The following is a 16,750-nucleotide window of genomic DNA, read 5'->3' on the forward strand; positions in this document are numbered from 1 at the left end:
TAAACCCCTGTGCTGGCAGGACTGAAGACTGACAGGTCGCAGGTTCGAATCCGATGAGCTCCCTCTATCAACTCCAGCTCCTCATGCGGGGAAATGAGAGAAGCCTCCCACAAGGATGATAAAAACATCAAATCATCCGGGCGTCCCCTGAGCAACGTCCTTGCAGACAGCCAATTCTCTCACATCAGAAGTGATTTGCAGTTTCTCAAGTCACTCCTGACACAACTATATATATACATATATATTAGATGGAGTGTGGGGGAAAATATTCTTGTCAGGATTTTTTTTCCTGAGGAAGTTTGCCTTTGTTTTCTTCTGATGCTGAGTGATTGCAACTTGCCCAAGGCCAGTGGATTTCCATCACAGAGTGGAAATTTGAACCCTTGTCTCCTGGAGTTCTAATCCAACATTCAAACCATTACTTGACACTGGCTTTCATTCTGAATTTTTTAAAAAATGGTTTTCATTCTATTATTTGATTGCATTTTAAATCAACATTTTCTTTTTTAAAAAAATTTAGGGTTTTGCATGCGCATTTATTTGGATTTATTTTAATTTTTGAAAGCTATCTTGAATCTTAGTTTTGGGGAAAATATATAAATTTCTAATTATATTTGGTATTTATATAAGTAACCAGTATTTTTAATTTTAACACTCAGGGCTCACCTACACAGTACCTTTATCCCAAAATGGAGGATGGCTAGATAAGTTCCGGGGTTTTTGTCCTATCTATTAAACCCGTGATATGGTGCTGTCTGGAAGCACCCTTAGTTGGCAGTTCACTTTGCAGCATCCCTTGGTAGCAAGTGAAAATGTTTGTTTTTAAAGTCTCAGAAGGGGCAAATGTCTTGTGGGTACCACAGGAGCTCTCTGCAGGTACCATGGCAGACTTAAATTGAATTGGGATTGAAGAACTTCTAATGCTTTGAATATCTCACCAGACCTCTTTTTCCTCTGATCTCCTTCATGTCAGCTGAGCCAAGTATTCCTGGTTTCTGACATCAGAAGCATTAACATTGACATTTTTATACTATAAATCTTTCTGTATAAATAGACACAAATATGGAAAGCAAAGTATCAAAAATATTTCCTCTTTTATCTTTTCACCACCTATAATTACTAGAAAAGAGAAGTGATTTATTTTACTGTTGGATAACACATCACTCTCAATAACATAAAGTTCCCCATTCTTAGAGTAACTCATGTTAATCCTTTTTACCTATTACTTGTGATATAGGCTGCTCTCTGTACCTATTGCATAGCTGAGTAACTTTACTCTTCACAGGGGTTATTTCACATTCATCCAGAGAGAGTAAAAAACAGCAGGGAACCAGTGACTTCCAATGAACTATTTTTGGGATTGGATTCTCAGGAATTTTTGAGTCTGAGGGCAACTACAGCAGTTGCTAAAATTGCCTGTTGAGGAAGTTTTCAAAATTTCCCATTTTGTTCTTTTTATGTGCTGTTAAGTGTCTTATGGCAACCCAATGAATGAGAAACTCCCAAAAGGTCCTGCCATCAGCTATTGTCCTCAAGTCTTGCAAACTCAGGGTTGTAACCACCTTGTTACTCATGGGGTTTCATCAGTTATTGTGGTCTTGTGTGACAATCCAATCCATTTTGCTGCATAGTGTTATCATGTGCCCAACTTAATCACAGTCATGAAGCCATGTGGTTTTTGTCCAAACTCAAATGAGGAAAGGTCTTGAAAACCCATGCACTGTTATGTAATATGTAAGACAATACAGTCATTCATCCACATTTGTAGGTTTGACTTTGACAGATCTGATTATTTATAACTTGATGAAAATGTTCACTCTTGGAATTTCTAGGTACTCCAGTAGACTCAGGATTTCTAGATAGAACACCACTCTAGGAATCTCTAGGTTCTTTGAACCAATTCTATGTTCAGCATCCAGCTGACGTTGACCATAGAGTTTCTCTGGAATACCTAGAAATTCCCTGAGAGTTAAACAATTAGCAATTTCTTTATTCATAATGTTTCACTTTCTCAGGCTCCCCTAATCCCAGTGAATGTGGAGGGCTGAGTGTATATAACAAGTAGGAAGGAGTCATATGGCACCTTGAAGACTAACCCTTTTAGTTCAACATAAGATCTCATAGACTCCAGCCCCATATTCACATGCAACTTGATAGAGAGCCCCAAGAATTAGGAGTATGAGACTTAGACTGCATCTATACTGTAGAATGTATGCAGTCTGACACTAGAATCATAGAACTATAGAATTGAAAGGAACCTCGTGGGCCATCCAGTCCAACCCCCTGCCAAGAAGCAAAAAAATCACATTCAAATTACTACTTTAACTGCTTTGGCCCAATGCTATGAAATCATGGGAGCTACAGTTTGGTGAGGCACCAGCACTCTTTGGCAGTGAAGGCTAAAGACTTCGTAAAACTACAACTCTCAAAATTATATAGCATTGAAGAAAATGGGAGCTTGCATGTAATTAATTCTGACAAGGAAAAGAGCAAGGGCAAAACCCTCACTCCCAACTATGTTATGTAACTCTGGACTAGGATTTATACGTACAAAGTTAATTGCTTGATCACAAAAGTGACAAGAAAAGTGAACGTTAACCTAACCTAACATATTAATCCCACTCACTTTCTACCCCAAATTGTATTGAAAGAAACCTAACAAGTTAGCTATTTCATTTTTTCGTGCAAATTTAATACAGCAACAGTGTTTATGCAGCAAAATTTGTAGATCACAAATATCGATTTTAGTGCCATGGCCATTTCAGGTAAATTGTTTGAACGATATGACTATGATGAATATCTAAAATAAAAAGCTAACAGGAAAGAAAAATGCTGACCTAGAGTATCTAATTCCATTTCCTAGCTGGAAAGTAGCATATGAATCAACCTGGACCATTCTTTTGAGAAACACAAATCAATAGAGAAGATTTTACCCTTGAATAAAAATTCAGTTGTTTATTTGCTTTGCCATTGTATTAATTCCTTAAACAGAAATGAATAACTTTTTAAAAGCTGTCAAGAAACTGCCTAACCATTAATTTTATACAATACCACATTTGTGACATGTTGGAAAGCTATGTACAATATTTGTAAAAAGAAAGTGTTTTGAAGAACCAGTGCCAATACTATGGAATTTTATTTTATCAAATGATGCATGCAAAAGGTTATTTTAACCTTTCATGTCATGTTTCTTCACCTTCTGTGTTTATCAGTAATACACCTTGCTTTCTAAAATCCATTTATTTTTCAAATCCCTCATCCTTCCATGATTCTGATTAAATCATTTATGTATCACTTCTGAACATCCACAATTTTAGAGGTCAGGCTTTAGTAGTCGCACAGGCTCTAATAAGACTGGCACCTCATTAATGTACCACACTGCCTACTGAAAACTATTTCTTTTGTGGACTGTGATAATCCTGAGGTGAAACTAGTTTGAAGAAAAGATATTAAAGTGACTTTGTAGATCCCTTTGAGGTGGATGCCAATCATGCGTTAAGTGGGGGCATGGACAATAGACGGTTTGGCCGACCACATTTCTGCATATGAGCCTGCCCGGACGCTGCAATCAATACATGAGGCCCTGCTCTTGGTCCCACCTGTGTCCCAAGCACGGCTGATGGGAATGGGAGAAAAGGCCTTCTCCATGGTCAACCCCGTCTTTTGGAACTCCCTCTCCAAGGAGATTAAAACAGCACCCTCTTTGCTCTCTTTTAAAAAACAACCAAAGACTCTTTTATGCTCACAAGCATATAGAGAGGAGGACATATAAAATACCTGGCACAAATATAACAGAATGGAATATGGAATGGCATGTTGTTCTGGCTTTTAAAATTTTAATGTTTACATCCTATTCATTTTCTAAGTTTTGTTTTTAAATGCTTATTCGTTTAAATATATATTTTTAGTTGTGTGATGCCAAATTTGTTGTAATGTTTTACTATTGTCTTATGTTGATGTCTAATGTGTTATTAGTTGATTTTTAGTTTGTTTGTTTGTTTTTGGTAGCACTTTATGGCATTGAGCTCCTGATGGTGCAGCAGGTTAAACTGCTGAGCTGCTGAACTTGCAGTTGAATCCAGGGAGCTGAGTGAGCTCTCACTGTTAGCCCCAGCTTCTACCAACCTAGCAGTTCAAAAACATGCAAATGTGAGTAGATCAATAGGTACAGCTCTGGTGGGAAGGTAACGGCACTCCATGCAGTCATGCCAGTCACATGGAGGTTCTATGGATGCCACTGGCCAATTGGCTTAGAAATAGAGATGTGCACCACCCCTCAGAGTCGGACATGACTAAACTTGATGTTAAGGGGAAACCTGTACCTTTACCTTATGGAACTGAATGTTTGCTTCTCTATGTTGTGAGCTGTCCTGAGTCCCCATTGATGAGATAGGGTAGGATAGAAATAAAGATAATAATAATAATAATAATCATCATCATCATCATCATCATCTTGACATGTTGATGCGAAGGTAATAGGGCAGCTATGCTTATTCAAAACAGCTCCTTCTATTTTTTATATTATTTATGCATTCAATGATCAGCATAAGAGTACTATCCAAAAAAGCTACCACTTGCATTTTCAAACCTAGAATTAGGATTTACATGCATTGTCATCCACATAACAACAGTATAATGATAGATATTTGCAGGCAGTTTTATGCAGCGAGATAGTCATCCTCAATTTATCACTCTCTCTCTTTCTCTGTCTTTGCCTACACATGTACACATATTCCATTCTAGATATTAACAACTTGGGTAATATGTTAGCTATTTATTTCAATGAGGTTAAGGTCAGGTAATGCATCTGTATATCATCCATGAGAGAAGGTAATGTGGCAGCTATTTATATGCCATCAATGTTGTGAAAGAAGAGTTAGGGCATGAGTAATGTACAAGAAGAACTTGAAACCAAAGGCGACAGCTCATTTCTACTCTCTGAGAGAAGTGTTCCTGTTTATACTTCTAGATAGTCACAAGGGCACTGTAGTGCTGTTTAGTTATTTTATTTATTCCTCCAAATCCTATCCACCAGTGCTAGATGAGTGGCAGTCCAAATAGGAATATTTTATAGGTGAAAACAAGGATATGGGAAAGACAATACAGATAGCAGGACCGTGCATATGCCTCTTCTATGAATGAGAGCCAGAACATTTAGCATTCATAATTGGCTTGCTGTATATTATTGAGAGGAGTTTTGTTCTAAATTTACTTTGGTTATTCTATTGAATTCTGATTATTGTTTTGGTGTGGGAATTTTGGAAACAAAAGATGATGAGTTTTCAACCTTGTCAAAAGGATGAGAAGGATGTGCTGTAATGTCAAGGACTTCCTTTACTTAGGCTGATTTGGCCAAGAAGGGGTTGGTCGAGGTCTACTTTTGCAAGATATATAAGGGGCTTGAACCCTTGCCATTCTCTAAATCTAGCCCAAATTAGTACTCTGGTTGCAGCACTGTGAACCACCGAGGTTTCCAGGACTGTTTCAAAGTAATAATCCAGGTGAGAATGAAAGAAGGCATCTGATATCTCCATCAAGAGAAATGGTAGCACTCTCCTAACCCCAGGCAAAACCTAGGTGTGCAACATGAATCCAAGAAGACACACAGATGGCAAACGTGTATCTTCAAAATGAATGTAATTCTATCACACACAGGCTTATTTCACTATTTCTTGAGTTTACTTCCAACTGACCAGAAGGCCCTCTGTCTTTTATGCATGAAGATTCAATTCGTTCAGACACCTGATGAATGAAAGGTTATCTTGTAGTCTGATCTCAGCAAACTGTGGTTGAGCTTTAACAACAAATTATTTCAAACAGTTTAACTTCAATCCATGGATTAAAAAGATAGCTTGTTTAAACAGTGTATAGTTAAACATGTGTTAACTCACATTGGAAAAAAAGCTTGCAAGATGCTTAAGGCTATGACAAGGGAGTTTGTGAGCCTGTATCTTGCTGTGACTTCGTCCTATCAGGATTAAAAAAAAATTCAACATGAATAAGTAAAAAATATTTTGTCTTCTTTGAGGAGATGAACAGCACTGCACTCTTCAATATGGAAATTTAAAAAGAATTTGGAGGACAATTTGATGAAGATGTAGAAGTAACCATCCTGCCTATTTTGAATGTCGTAATTAAACAAAAAAAAATACACTACTGAAAGCAATATTAAAGTAAAGCTCTTCTATTTATGGCACACCATAATGCACAATACATCTGTATACAGAAATCATTAAAATGTTTCATTGCTGGCCATATTTGGTCATGTTTGATTTCGACAATTAAAACTTTTCTCTCTCCCTTCCCTGTCCCTCCACCCCACGCTTTCTGCAGAAAACCGTAGCTACTTAGGCGTTCAATAGAAAGTGCTTCTTAGAATTCATTAAATTGCTGTCCTTTCTGTGTACCATCTACTTTCCTTTAATTCAGCGTGATTACATGTAAGAAGAATAATTTACCCTACATGGGGCCACTAAGTGACATGAATACCTGTAGTCTTTCAAATCTGGCTCCTCTTTTATTTTTTGAATTAATTATGACTGAAGTGTTTGCTTTTATGGGTTTCCAATTATGCCATTTTGTATACCATCTTTTTTATTTGTTTTGTTCTGCATTTTGCACTTTGAAAACGTTCAATAAATATAATCCATACCAAACAGAAAGAAAAGATGAATCTGGACTCTTCAACAAAGGAACCACTCTGATTTACCTGCAGTATATTATTCTGCAATTGGTTGCATTATTAGGGCTTTAAATACATGGAGAAAAGAAGGATAAATAAAAGTTTCACCAGGCAATGAAACAGGAGGTAGTGAATTCTTGAGCCTCTCACACAGTACTGTTATAATTGTTTTATACCATGGCATTGTGGAGTTTTTCCCCCTTTTGTCCTCTTGCCCCTGTTACTCAATAGAACCTGCCAAAATATGGTTTGTATTGTAACATTTACCTTCCTCACAATTTTCTCCTTTGTAGCCAACCGAGCAGACACAGTTCCCTTCAATGCATGAACCATGGCCCCCGCATGAAGGATCAATACACTGGCTGATGGGTACATCACACTCCGGCCCTTTCCAGCCACTGTAGCACAAACAGGCTCCTTTGGTGTATTGTCCATTGCCACTGCACAAAACTGGGCACGCAGCTGGAAAATTGAATGGGAGAAAGAAAGATAACAGCAGGTCATGTATGTATATCCACAATCAAACTGTGTAAAAAGGTAACAAGACTCCCCCGGTAAGGAACAGATTTCAAATGGTATTTTAATAGAAAATGCAAGGCATGCTGTTCTGATTTACCTTTCAGGAACTATAGATATGTAGATATGTAGGAAAAAGTAATAGCTCTTATTGAACTACTTTGGTAAAAAGAGATCCACCCACAGCAATTTCACAAATACAATTCTAACAAATAGAATTTTCACTTTGCACAATGCAGTATCTGCAATCCACTCTATAAGCAAATCTCTTTAACAACATAGGACTTTTGCTATTAGATTTTAATGACTGTAGTACTCAGCTAATCACAGATACAGATGTGTTAATAATGAACATTGCTTAAGACATAATTAAAATAAGTGGACTTTTGAAATTGGGATCAAGAGAATAATATGAAAGACATGTAGTACCCTGGCTCATCTGAAATGCTAAACCATATTTTAATACATATAGACAAACTGGGTGAGCATGAACAAAACCTGTGTCACATGCTTTTCCTAGAGTTAACTTTCACTTTTCATTTGGTATTGTGTACCTGGTTTAAATAAACTCTGACTATTTGAAACTGCCTGGAATCTGCCTGGATATGTGTATGCCAGCAGATAATATATTGGGTTGTTGTAGGTTTTTCCGGGCTATATGGCCATGTTCTGGAGGCAATTTTTCTCCTGACGTTTCACCTGCATCTATGGCAAGCATCCTCATTCTGCTGGCAGAATGAGGATATCAGGATCTGAGTTGAGCTCTCTGATGGCTTGTCTTTCTTTCCTTGTAATGTTACTGTAGGGAAGTTTTGACTTTTTCAGGATCCTTGCTGTTTCCGCTCTTACTTCTTCTGCTTCTTCCTCAGGGAGGCGATAAATTGCTGATTCGACATTGGCAATGATGTTTTCTACTGGGATCCTGGTGGCAGTTACAGCAAAATTTCCTCCTTTCGCTAGTATGGATATTTGGTCTTCAGAGAGTTGTCTGTCTGTCAGGTTGATGATGGTCCGTGATGTATCCAGTTCTGGTTTCGGCTGTTGCTTTTGGCGTTTCTGGAATTTTTGTTTTTGTCTGTTGGTGTGGACAGCCATGTCTTTCTCCATTTTCCTGTAAGTGAGGTTGTCTATTTTGTCCCAGTCCTGGGAATTCATCTTCTGGCTGATGTTCATATGGAGTTGCAGCAGTTCCTTGTCTGTGTTTGCGAGTTCTTTGCGGATGGTGTGAATTCTCTCTCGTAAGAGGTTGCATTCCAGGCGGTCATAGATCCGGTGAGCCTGTGGTGTTTTGAAAGTCCTTTTGGCTGCGAGAAATTGTGGGATGGTATCTGTGTCTCTGCAGCGTAGAAGGAAAGTCAGGGAGCACAGTAGCTGTGCTTTCCTGGTCCTTAGTTTTTCCAATTTCCATGTGTCTTGGAACAGTTTCTCCCTGTAGAGATGTTCAATGTATTGTCGAAGGCTTTCGTGGCCGGAATCCATGGGTTGTTGTAGGTTTTTCTGGGCTATATGGCCATGTTCTGGAGGCAATTTTTCTCCTGACGTTTCGCCTGCATCTATGGCAAGCATCCTACAACAACCCATGGATTCCGGCCATGAAAGCCTTCGACAATACAGATAATATATTACTATAAAAATGGTTACATCTGTAGAAAGAAATATGTACAGTATATAGGAATATATACAGAAATGGGATCTGATGATCATTACAAATACTTGAAGGGCTGTTACATCTAAGATGAAGCAAACATTGTTCTCTGTTCCTCCAGTTCATAGGACCTCAAATAATGGATCAAAGTCATGAGAAACACAATTTTGATAAACATTAAGAATAATGTCCAGGGTTTTTTTTTTATCATGTCAGAAGCGAATATACTGCAAGTCACCTCTGGTGTGAGAGAATTGGCAGTCTGCAAGGATGTTGCCCAGGGGGCGCCTGTGGTAGGCTTCTCTCATGTCCCCACATGGGAAGCTGGGGCTGACAGACAGGAGTTCACCCTGTCTAGTGGATTCAAATGTCTAGGTAATACGTGCTATTTAAAAGCAGAATGGAGAACTCTGGAAGGTGGTGGAAAATTCTTTCATGGAGTATTTCAGGTGTCATTTGTACACAGTACTAAACTGTGGATAACTGCATTGGCAGGAAATGAGACTAGATCATCCATGAGAGTCCTTCCAGCTCTAGAGTTCTACAGTCCTAATATGTATGCAGAAGTTGCCACATTGATGATCTTGCAGAAACATAAGCATGGGTCTGTAGTAGCAGGTCTGTACTAAATATGTACTGTTATGCGTGCTAGAGTAAAATTAGAGCAGGCACTCCTCTAGTGACATGGGGTTTGATGTGAGGAGTCCAGGCAAAATTCCTATAAGTTTCTGCTTCCTTATGAGGGCATAGATGATATTGATGAAACTCAAAGGATTGGTCCATTAGACAATGTGATACAAACTCTTGATAGGTGTTCTTATTTTAAAAATAAAAGGATATTCTGCCAATTTTAGGCAGAGGTTCATTATTCCATAGACGACTGGGAAGTTCAGCGTAGACAGATGTGCAATCATTTTCTTCCTAGTGCTCTTCTAGCTGACCCTTTGAGAATCTCTTCTCAAGAGGATAATTAACTCTGCATCTATAATAACTCAAGTCAGAAGATTCTTTTAGCAGAAATTAAACTGCTGCTCCTGTGATATTGTATATGTTTTGTCCCATGAGAGAAATGGATTATGGTTCATTGTGCTGTTGAATGAAACCTATACATTTATTCTCTACTCTAGAAAAATGTTTTGGTTGTTTATAGAGAGATACTTCACAAGGGTGACACCTATTTATTCTCCTTTGGAAATGACAAGCAGAAAGTGAAGATGTCCTCTTCCATAAGAAGTATTTATATTTTCTTCTGTCAGAATATTTTTAAAAATACATAGCTGTTACATATATTAGACACAAATGATCTATCCCAAAAGTAATTAGAATGATTTCATTTTTATTACACATACATGCAATTACAGCTGCCAGCACGGAACCCTGATGGGTTCTGGCAGACTCCATCCCAGCAGTGTGCTGGCAAAGCACAAAGACAGGGAAAACCACACGTTGCACTTTAAAAAAAAAAACCCTGCTTTAAATAAATAATTATTGTTTGTGATCAAATACATGTAGTTTAATTTATTGGTGTTAGGTTTAATTTAATAACGTTAGGCTTTAATTTGATGTTAGATTTTAATGTTATTTTCATATGAGGGGGTTTTCCGGGATTTTATGTCAGTGTAGGCATTGAATGTTTGCCACTGTTTGGTTGGAATCTGCCCTGAGTCCCCTTGGGGAGATAGGGCGGAATACAAATAAAATATCATCATCATCATCATCATCACCACCACCACCACCATCATCATCAAATATGGGTTGTTGTTTTGTTGTTGTTGTTTTAAGCAGGTAATCTCTTACATGCCTTTTGTAACATTAAGGGAATGGTATTATAGCTACACAATAGTAAGTTTGACAAAATGAACTTTGCTACCATAAAATAAGGTTTTTTTCAACCTTGCAGTAAACAAACATTTTTCTAGGCTATTCTTAATTCTTACAGATGCCAACAATAGTGTGCAAAGACATGGTGAAGAGTTATGCAAAACAAAGCAAAAAATAAAGACAAATTAGACACAAAAATAACAAAAAATAACTAGCTGTTGTTGTTCAGTTGCGGTCTTCCAGGTGTTTGGGCTTCTAACACCCAGAAGCTCTGGCCAGCTTGTTCAATGGTCAGGAATTCTGGGAACTGAACTCCAAAGCACGTGGAGGGCCACAAGTTGTGCAGGCCTGCTCTAGTTGAAGCTTCCAGGTAATCCCCAGGAGTAGCGTGATTTATAACACATACAGTAATCCATCTGGGAGATTACAAGAGTATGGATGACAACACACCCAGGAATGGCAATAGCTATCACGATAGGAAAGCTGGTAATATATACTTCAGGACACTGAAGCCATCTGATGGAACATCTTGACGTGCCATTCAATTTAGTGAAGAGCTGGATCTGCTTCATGGTTGTAATATGATCCATGGAGTTGATCTGGTAGTACTGTGGGCCAAGACCACTTAACATGTCTTTGATTCACATTACATGAAGTTTCTGGAAAACATGAAGCTATCCTAAAGCTCTGGATTATCCAGTGAGTTCAGTATTGTCTAATCAATTGTGCCTCTTCCTATTTTGTATAGTTGATTAGATGCCATTCCACTTTCCATGGGATCAGAAAGCTGGGAGAAACGGGATGGCATCTGCCTGCCCACAAAACAATTTCCCTTAGTGATGCCAGGTGGGAATTAAAAAATGAAGGTATTGAAATGATGCTATCCAGAGTGTTGAGGAAATCAGAGGTGGGAAGAGGAGAACATGAAGGGATTTTTCCTCTACCCCCTTCTCTTGTTTCCCCAGCATGCTGGATAGCATCATTCCAGGTGCTAAGGAGTACCTACCTCCATTTTGGTGCCCACTTGGCACTGCTAAGATAAGTTGCAGGGGGGCAAAGTTTGAGTGCCAAGTGGGCACCAAAATGGAGGTAGGTACTCCTTAGCACCTGGAATGATGCTATCCAGCATGCTGGGGAAACAAGAGAAGGGGGTAGAGGAAAAATCCCTTCATGTTCTCCTCTTCCCACCTCTGATTGGCACTGCTAAGATAAGTTGCAGGGGGGCAAAGTTTGAGTGCCAAGTGGGTAGTGACAAACTGGTCTGTGCAGCTGACATGCAGCTTCCAGGTCAACTGCAGTTCAAATGCTGCTAGCGTGGCTGTCATGCCACTGGTGATCTGGTTGAGGGGCTGATGGTATAGTTATGCACCCCCCCCCCCCGCAGCCAATCTAGAGTAGCCTACTCCAGATCAGCTTTGGGATAACTATGGCCCCATTGATACCAGAATTGTATTGTCCATTGTCAATTGTATTCCAAGCAGAAATTATCTTTGTCTCTTATAATGTTATCTTCCTTTCTGAATAAAACTATTTGTCACCAGTTTCTCATTGGTTGCGAACAGAAAAGGAGCCCTGTTTTGAGAATAGCTAAAGAAAAAAATCTCAACATAAATTTAATGGTCAATTTAATGTGAACTATGGCATGGATTTAAGTATTATGAAAGTTCTGATTCTAAGGCAACATTAACAAGCAAGTAAAAGAATCACAGAAGGACAAAAAACTCATCAGGTGTGTCAAATCCCCGACATTCAGAAACCATGTGGGGAAAGCAGCACACGCTGACTTAAGCACTAAAGTAGGGATGCTTTAATTAATCCAGGGTGAATTTAATTGCTTTAGTTAAGTGGAAATCGGGTTAAAAATGATGCAGAGCATGCTGGGGTATGTTAAAAACATGACATATGAGTGGGGGTGAATCGATAAATTAAAAGTGCACAGATGTTTTAATTAAACCCAGAGAAGTTAACAAAGATCACCAGAGACTTTTAAGCCTATGATTAATTCAATTCATTTTAAATACCTGTACAGATATGAGAATGCCTCCATTTTGAAAGTTATAAAAGTTCTCAATCAATAAACATTTAAGCTGCTCTGAAGAGAAAAGCCTTTTAGAATTACAGAGGGTAGATCACTGGATACATGAATGGCTAGTACAGGTAGTCTATGAATGAATGGGGGGAAATGAAAAAGGAGATATTTACTGAAATGTGGGACAATTACTTGCAGCTGTTTGCCAACTGAGAAGAGAAGCAGATATTTTTTGTGGAAGAACACTACTTAAACAGTTAATATTTACATTGTTCTGAATGCCCACCAATCTTTGTTTGCTTTGCTTGGTCCAAAAATCTAACGGTTAACATTTTCTCTCACTATGTGGATAATGATGGCTAAGGTGTCCAAGTAAAAGCTTTTTTTCTTAGTTGTTGCACAAATTAAAGCAGCTGCGTTTCTTCCATGGACTGTGAGAGAAAAACAATCACTTTCCAAATGTGCACTTCAATTTGTATTTGAGAAAACAAATGATGTACCTACTGTATTATGATACAGCCTGATAGTTGGGTACAGTACTATACTAGTAAAAACTCTCTCTCTCTTTCTCTCTCTCTCTCTCTCTCTCTCTCTAGATAGATAGATAGATAGATAGATAGATAGATAGATAGATAGATAGATAGATTATACAAGATTATACAATATTTTTGTTGAAAGTTTTATACTTAATTTATTCAAAAGCATCAGACCAAGCAAGAGAGGAGCTGGAGCAGTGTATATGTACTGAACAAGAAAATAGATTAATGTCAGCATGCCTGAAAGCTATTTAGGTGTGTGTGAGAGAGAAATAAAAAGGAAAAGGAAATAACAGTCATATAAAAAGCAATGGTAGTTGTGTTGACCACACAGAAAATTCCAAATCCATACTGTGGCTATAACTTTATTAGGCCAACCATAATGAATGGTTGGCCTACATACAGAATGACTTCTCCCAGCAGTTTCATATGTATGTTGATCAACATGGGGGACAAAATGGAACCCTGAGGAACCCCATGGGTCAATGGCCAGGGGTTCAAACAGAAGTCCCCCAGCACCACCTTCTGGTATGGCCCTCCAGCAAGGATTGGAGCCAGTCCCGGTTCCATCCCGGTGAGATGACCCAGAAGGATACCACGGTCAATGGTATCAAAAGCCGCTGAAAGTTCCAGGAGAATCAACAGGGACATATTTCCCTTGTCTAGCTCTCTGAATAGGTCAGAACAAAGCAAACAAAGGCAAACAAAGCTGTCTCTTTTCCACAGCCAGGCCTGAAAACAGACTGAAATGGATCGATTTAATCTGTTTAATCCAGAAATTCCTGGAGTTGGGAGGCCTCGCTCCAAGATCTTGTTCAGAAAGGGAGATTGGACACTGGCCAATTGTTCTTCATTATAGAGGGGTTTAGGGATGGCTTTTTAAATATAGGTCTTACAACTGCCTCTTTTAGGCAAGCTGGAAGTTTGCCCTGTGCTAAGGAGGCATTGCCACCCCCTTCACCCACTCTGCCAGTCCCCCTCTGGCTTGCTTGATCAGCCAGGAAGAGCGAGGATCTAGAATACATGTGGTAGCTCTCACCTCTCCAAGGATCCTGTCCACATCCTCAGGCTGCACAAATCAAAAGGTATCCATCAACACTGGACAAGCAGGAGCCAAAGTTACATCCATTTGAACTGTATCATAACAGCATCCAAGTCAGAACGGATCTGAGTGATTTTATCTGCAAAATGCTGTGCAAATTCTTTACAATGGGCTGCTGAATGGTCAGGGATTTCTCCTTTGATACCTATGACCACTCGAAACAACTCAGTCGGACAGATCTTTGCATACTCAATGTTGACAGCAATGAACAATTTCTCTGCTGCCCTCATTGCCACAGAGTAGGCTTTCAATTATGTTCTAGACTGTGCTTGACCAGATTAGCTTTGAGTTCTCTGTCAATGTCACTCTAGTCTCCGTCTCGCTTGCTTCATTGCTGCCAGCTCCTTGGAAAACCAAGGGGCTGGTTGGGCTCTGCTCCATGAGAGGGGACGTTCAGGAGCGATTGTGTCCACTGCCCTGGCCATTGCTTTTAATATCTTTTACTTCTCCCCTAATCTCATGTCATATGTCCCGTTTTAATTCTTACATTCCATATTGTTTCATCAGGACCACCTGACTTGTTTTAATCCATCCATCATTCAAGCCATTTCTGCTCAAGTAGCATGCTCAGGTGACTATGAACACCTTATTTCTGTGGCTCGTTTGCTCACTGTGACTGTGGTAAAAAAAAACTTTCAGAATTTAAAATGTATTTGTCCACTGTGTAGCAGTATTTTTAAATACAGAATTTTAACTGCCGTTTATACATATGGCCATCAGATGGTAAACTTTCAATAAAAATATCAAGATTTTCCAAAGTAAATTGTCAAAGATATGTTTTGATTCAGCTTGAAATTATTTGATTGATGAAGCTATAAATACAGAAAGACAAACAAAAATATTGTTTGAGAAATACAGATGTTCTAAAGAATTAATATTGTTTGGATTTTGAAATCTTTGCCTCCCAGGGTAAAAAAGGTTGATATATTACCAAAAGCTTTTTCATGCCATAATTCTATGTTCTTGGTGTTAAAATATCATGAGGAAGTTTCAGATGATGATTAAATGTGCAAAACAAAAAACTTGTGGAGAAAAATAAGAAAAATTGATAAATTTTGAGGACAATTTGGAGGAGGATGGGGTTCAGAGTATATATTATGCCTTATATTCAGAAAACTGCTGGAAGAAAGAATGACTTTGTGGGTGGGGTCTGGTTGGTATACTATGCACAATATGTAGGCCATGAAAGGAAAAGGCTGTGCCCCCAAGGAAATGAATGAAATCTGCCAGATTTTTTTCTGTCTTGGCTTACACTTCTGGCATGACTCTAGGAAAAGTTCAACCACTGACATAATGGGATAACAAGATTCCAGCCTATATAAGTTAGGGAAGGAGACAGAAACAGGAAGCACTAAGAACTGAGTCGCCTTCGGGCTGAAAAGGGCGGGATAAAAGTGATGTAAGTAAATAAATAAATAAATAACTGTGGTTTGGGATCAGTTTTCCCTTTTGTTGAGTCTCCTACCCATTTAATACATATACCATAACTGTTTTCAAGAAAGAAATTGGATGTTATTTGCCAAGTCACTTCAATGAATGTGACTGTTGTTAAAGCAATAAAAAGAGTCGCCTTCTCTTAGGGTAACCTATCTCATCTATTAGGAAACTCAGTTTAACACACCTGTAAATGCACTCCAACCAAAGAAATACAGATCTGCGGGGGGTTGCTTTCCATATAAACCAGTGGTTCTTAACCTATGGGCTGCGGACCACCAGTGGGCCACGAGGACAAAAATCTGCAAGCTTCCTTCTTCTTTCTTTCTTTTATTTTATTTATTTTATTTATGCTCCTTTTGCGCTGTCTGCCACTCCTTCCCTGTCGCTAACCATGACATATGTTCTGTATTAGAAACTAGAGTTGAAGTGGTCTATCCAACGCAAATTTCTGAATCAGCACCCCAAGCCAAATCTAAAGTTGACCAAAAACTGATTCGTAACCCTTTTGGTACTAATGTTGGAGAGTGGTCCCTGGTCAAAGTGGTCCTTAGTCAAAGTAGTTCCTGGTCAAAAAAAGAAGATTGGGAACCACTGATGTAAACAAATGCATTCACATTGCCCACCATTCTATACATAGGCAGTCCCCAACTTACACCAACTTACAAATGACTCATAGTTAGGAATGGGGGTAAGACATCAGGAAGTGAGATAAATCTACCCCTTGGAAGGAAAATTCAGTCCTAGAAAAGTTATCATGGGAAAACGTGCCTCAATTGAAGCTTTATCCCCAACCTTTGTTTCCACAACAAGCCACCCCCCCCCCCCCAAATCTAATTATCCAGTTATCACAGGGACAGAAAGTGAAATCTTCTGAACAGAAAACAAAAGAAATGCCACAGGGGTATTAACTCTTCCCTTCCAAAGCTCTCTCTCTCTCTCTCTCTCTCTCTCTCTCTGTGTGTGTGGCCGGAGTTGGATCTTT

General features: G+C 38.8%; 1 protein-coding gene across 12 annotated transcripts in view; it reads right to left on the bottom strand.

Moving 5' to 3' along the window:
- TENM2 (teneurin transmembrane protein 2) overlaps positions 1-16,750 on the bottom strand; it is a 1,067,106-nt gene that overhangs the window by 140,028 nt on the left and 910,328 nt on the right. For all 12 annotated transcript variants that reach the window (XM_060765004.2, XM_060765001.2, XM_060765000.2 and 9 more), the window contains one exon: positions 6,950-7,144. In XM_060765004.2, the coding sequence (XP_060620987.2) occupies positions 6,950-7,144 (195 nt within the window). The remainder of the gene's footprint in view (positions 1-6,949; positions 7,145-16,750) is intronic.

This window comes from Anolis sagrei, chromosome 2, assembly GCF_037176765.1.
Source record: "Anolis sagrei isolate rAnoSag1 chromosome 2, rAnoSag1.mat, whole genome shotgun sequence".
NCBI classification, from domain to species: Eukaryota; Metazoa; Chordata; class Lepidosauria; order Squamata; family Dactyloidae; genus Anolis; species Anolis sagrei.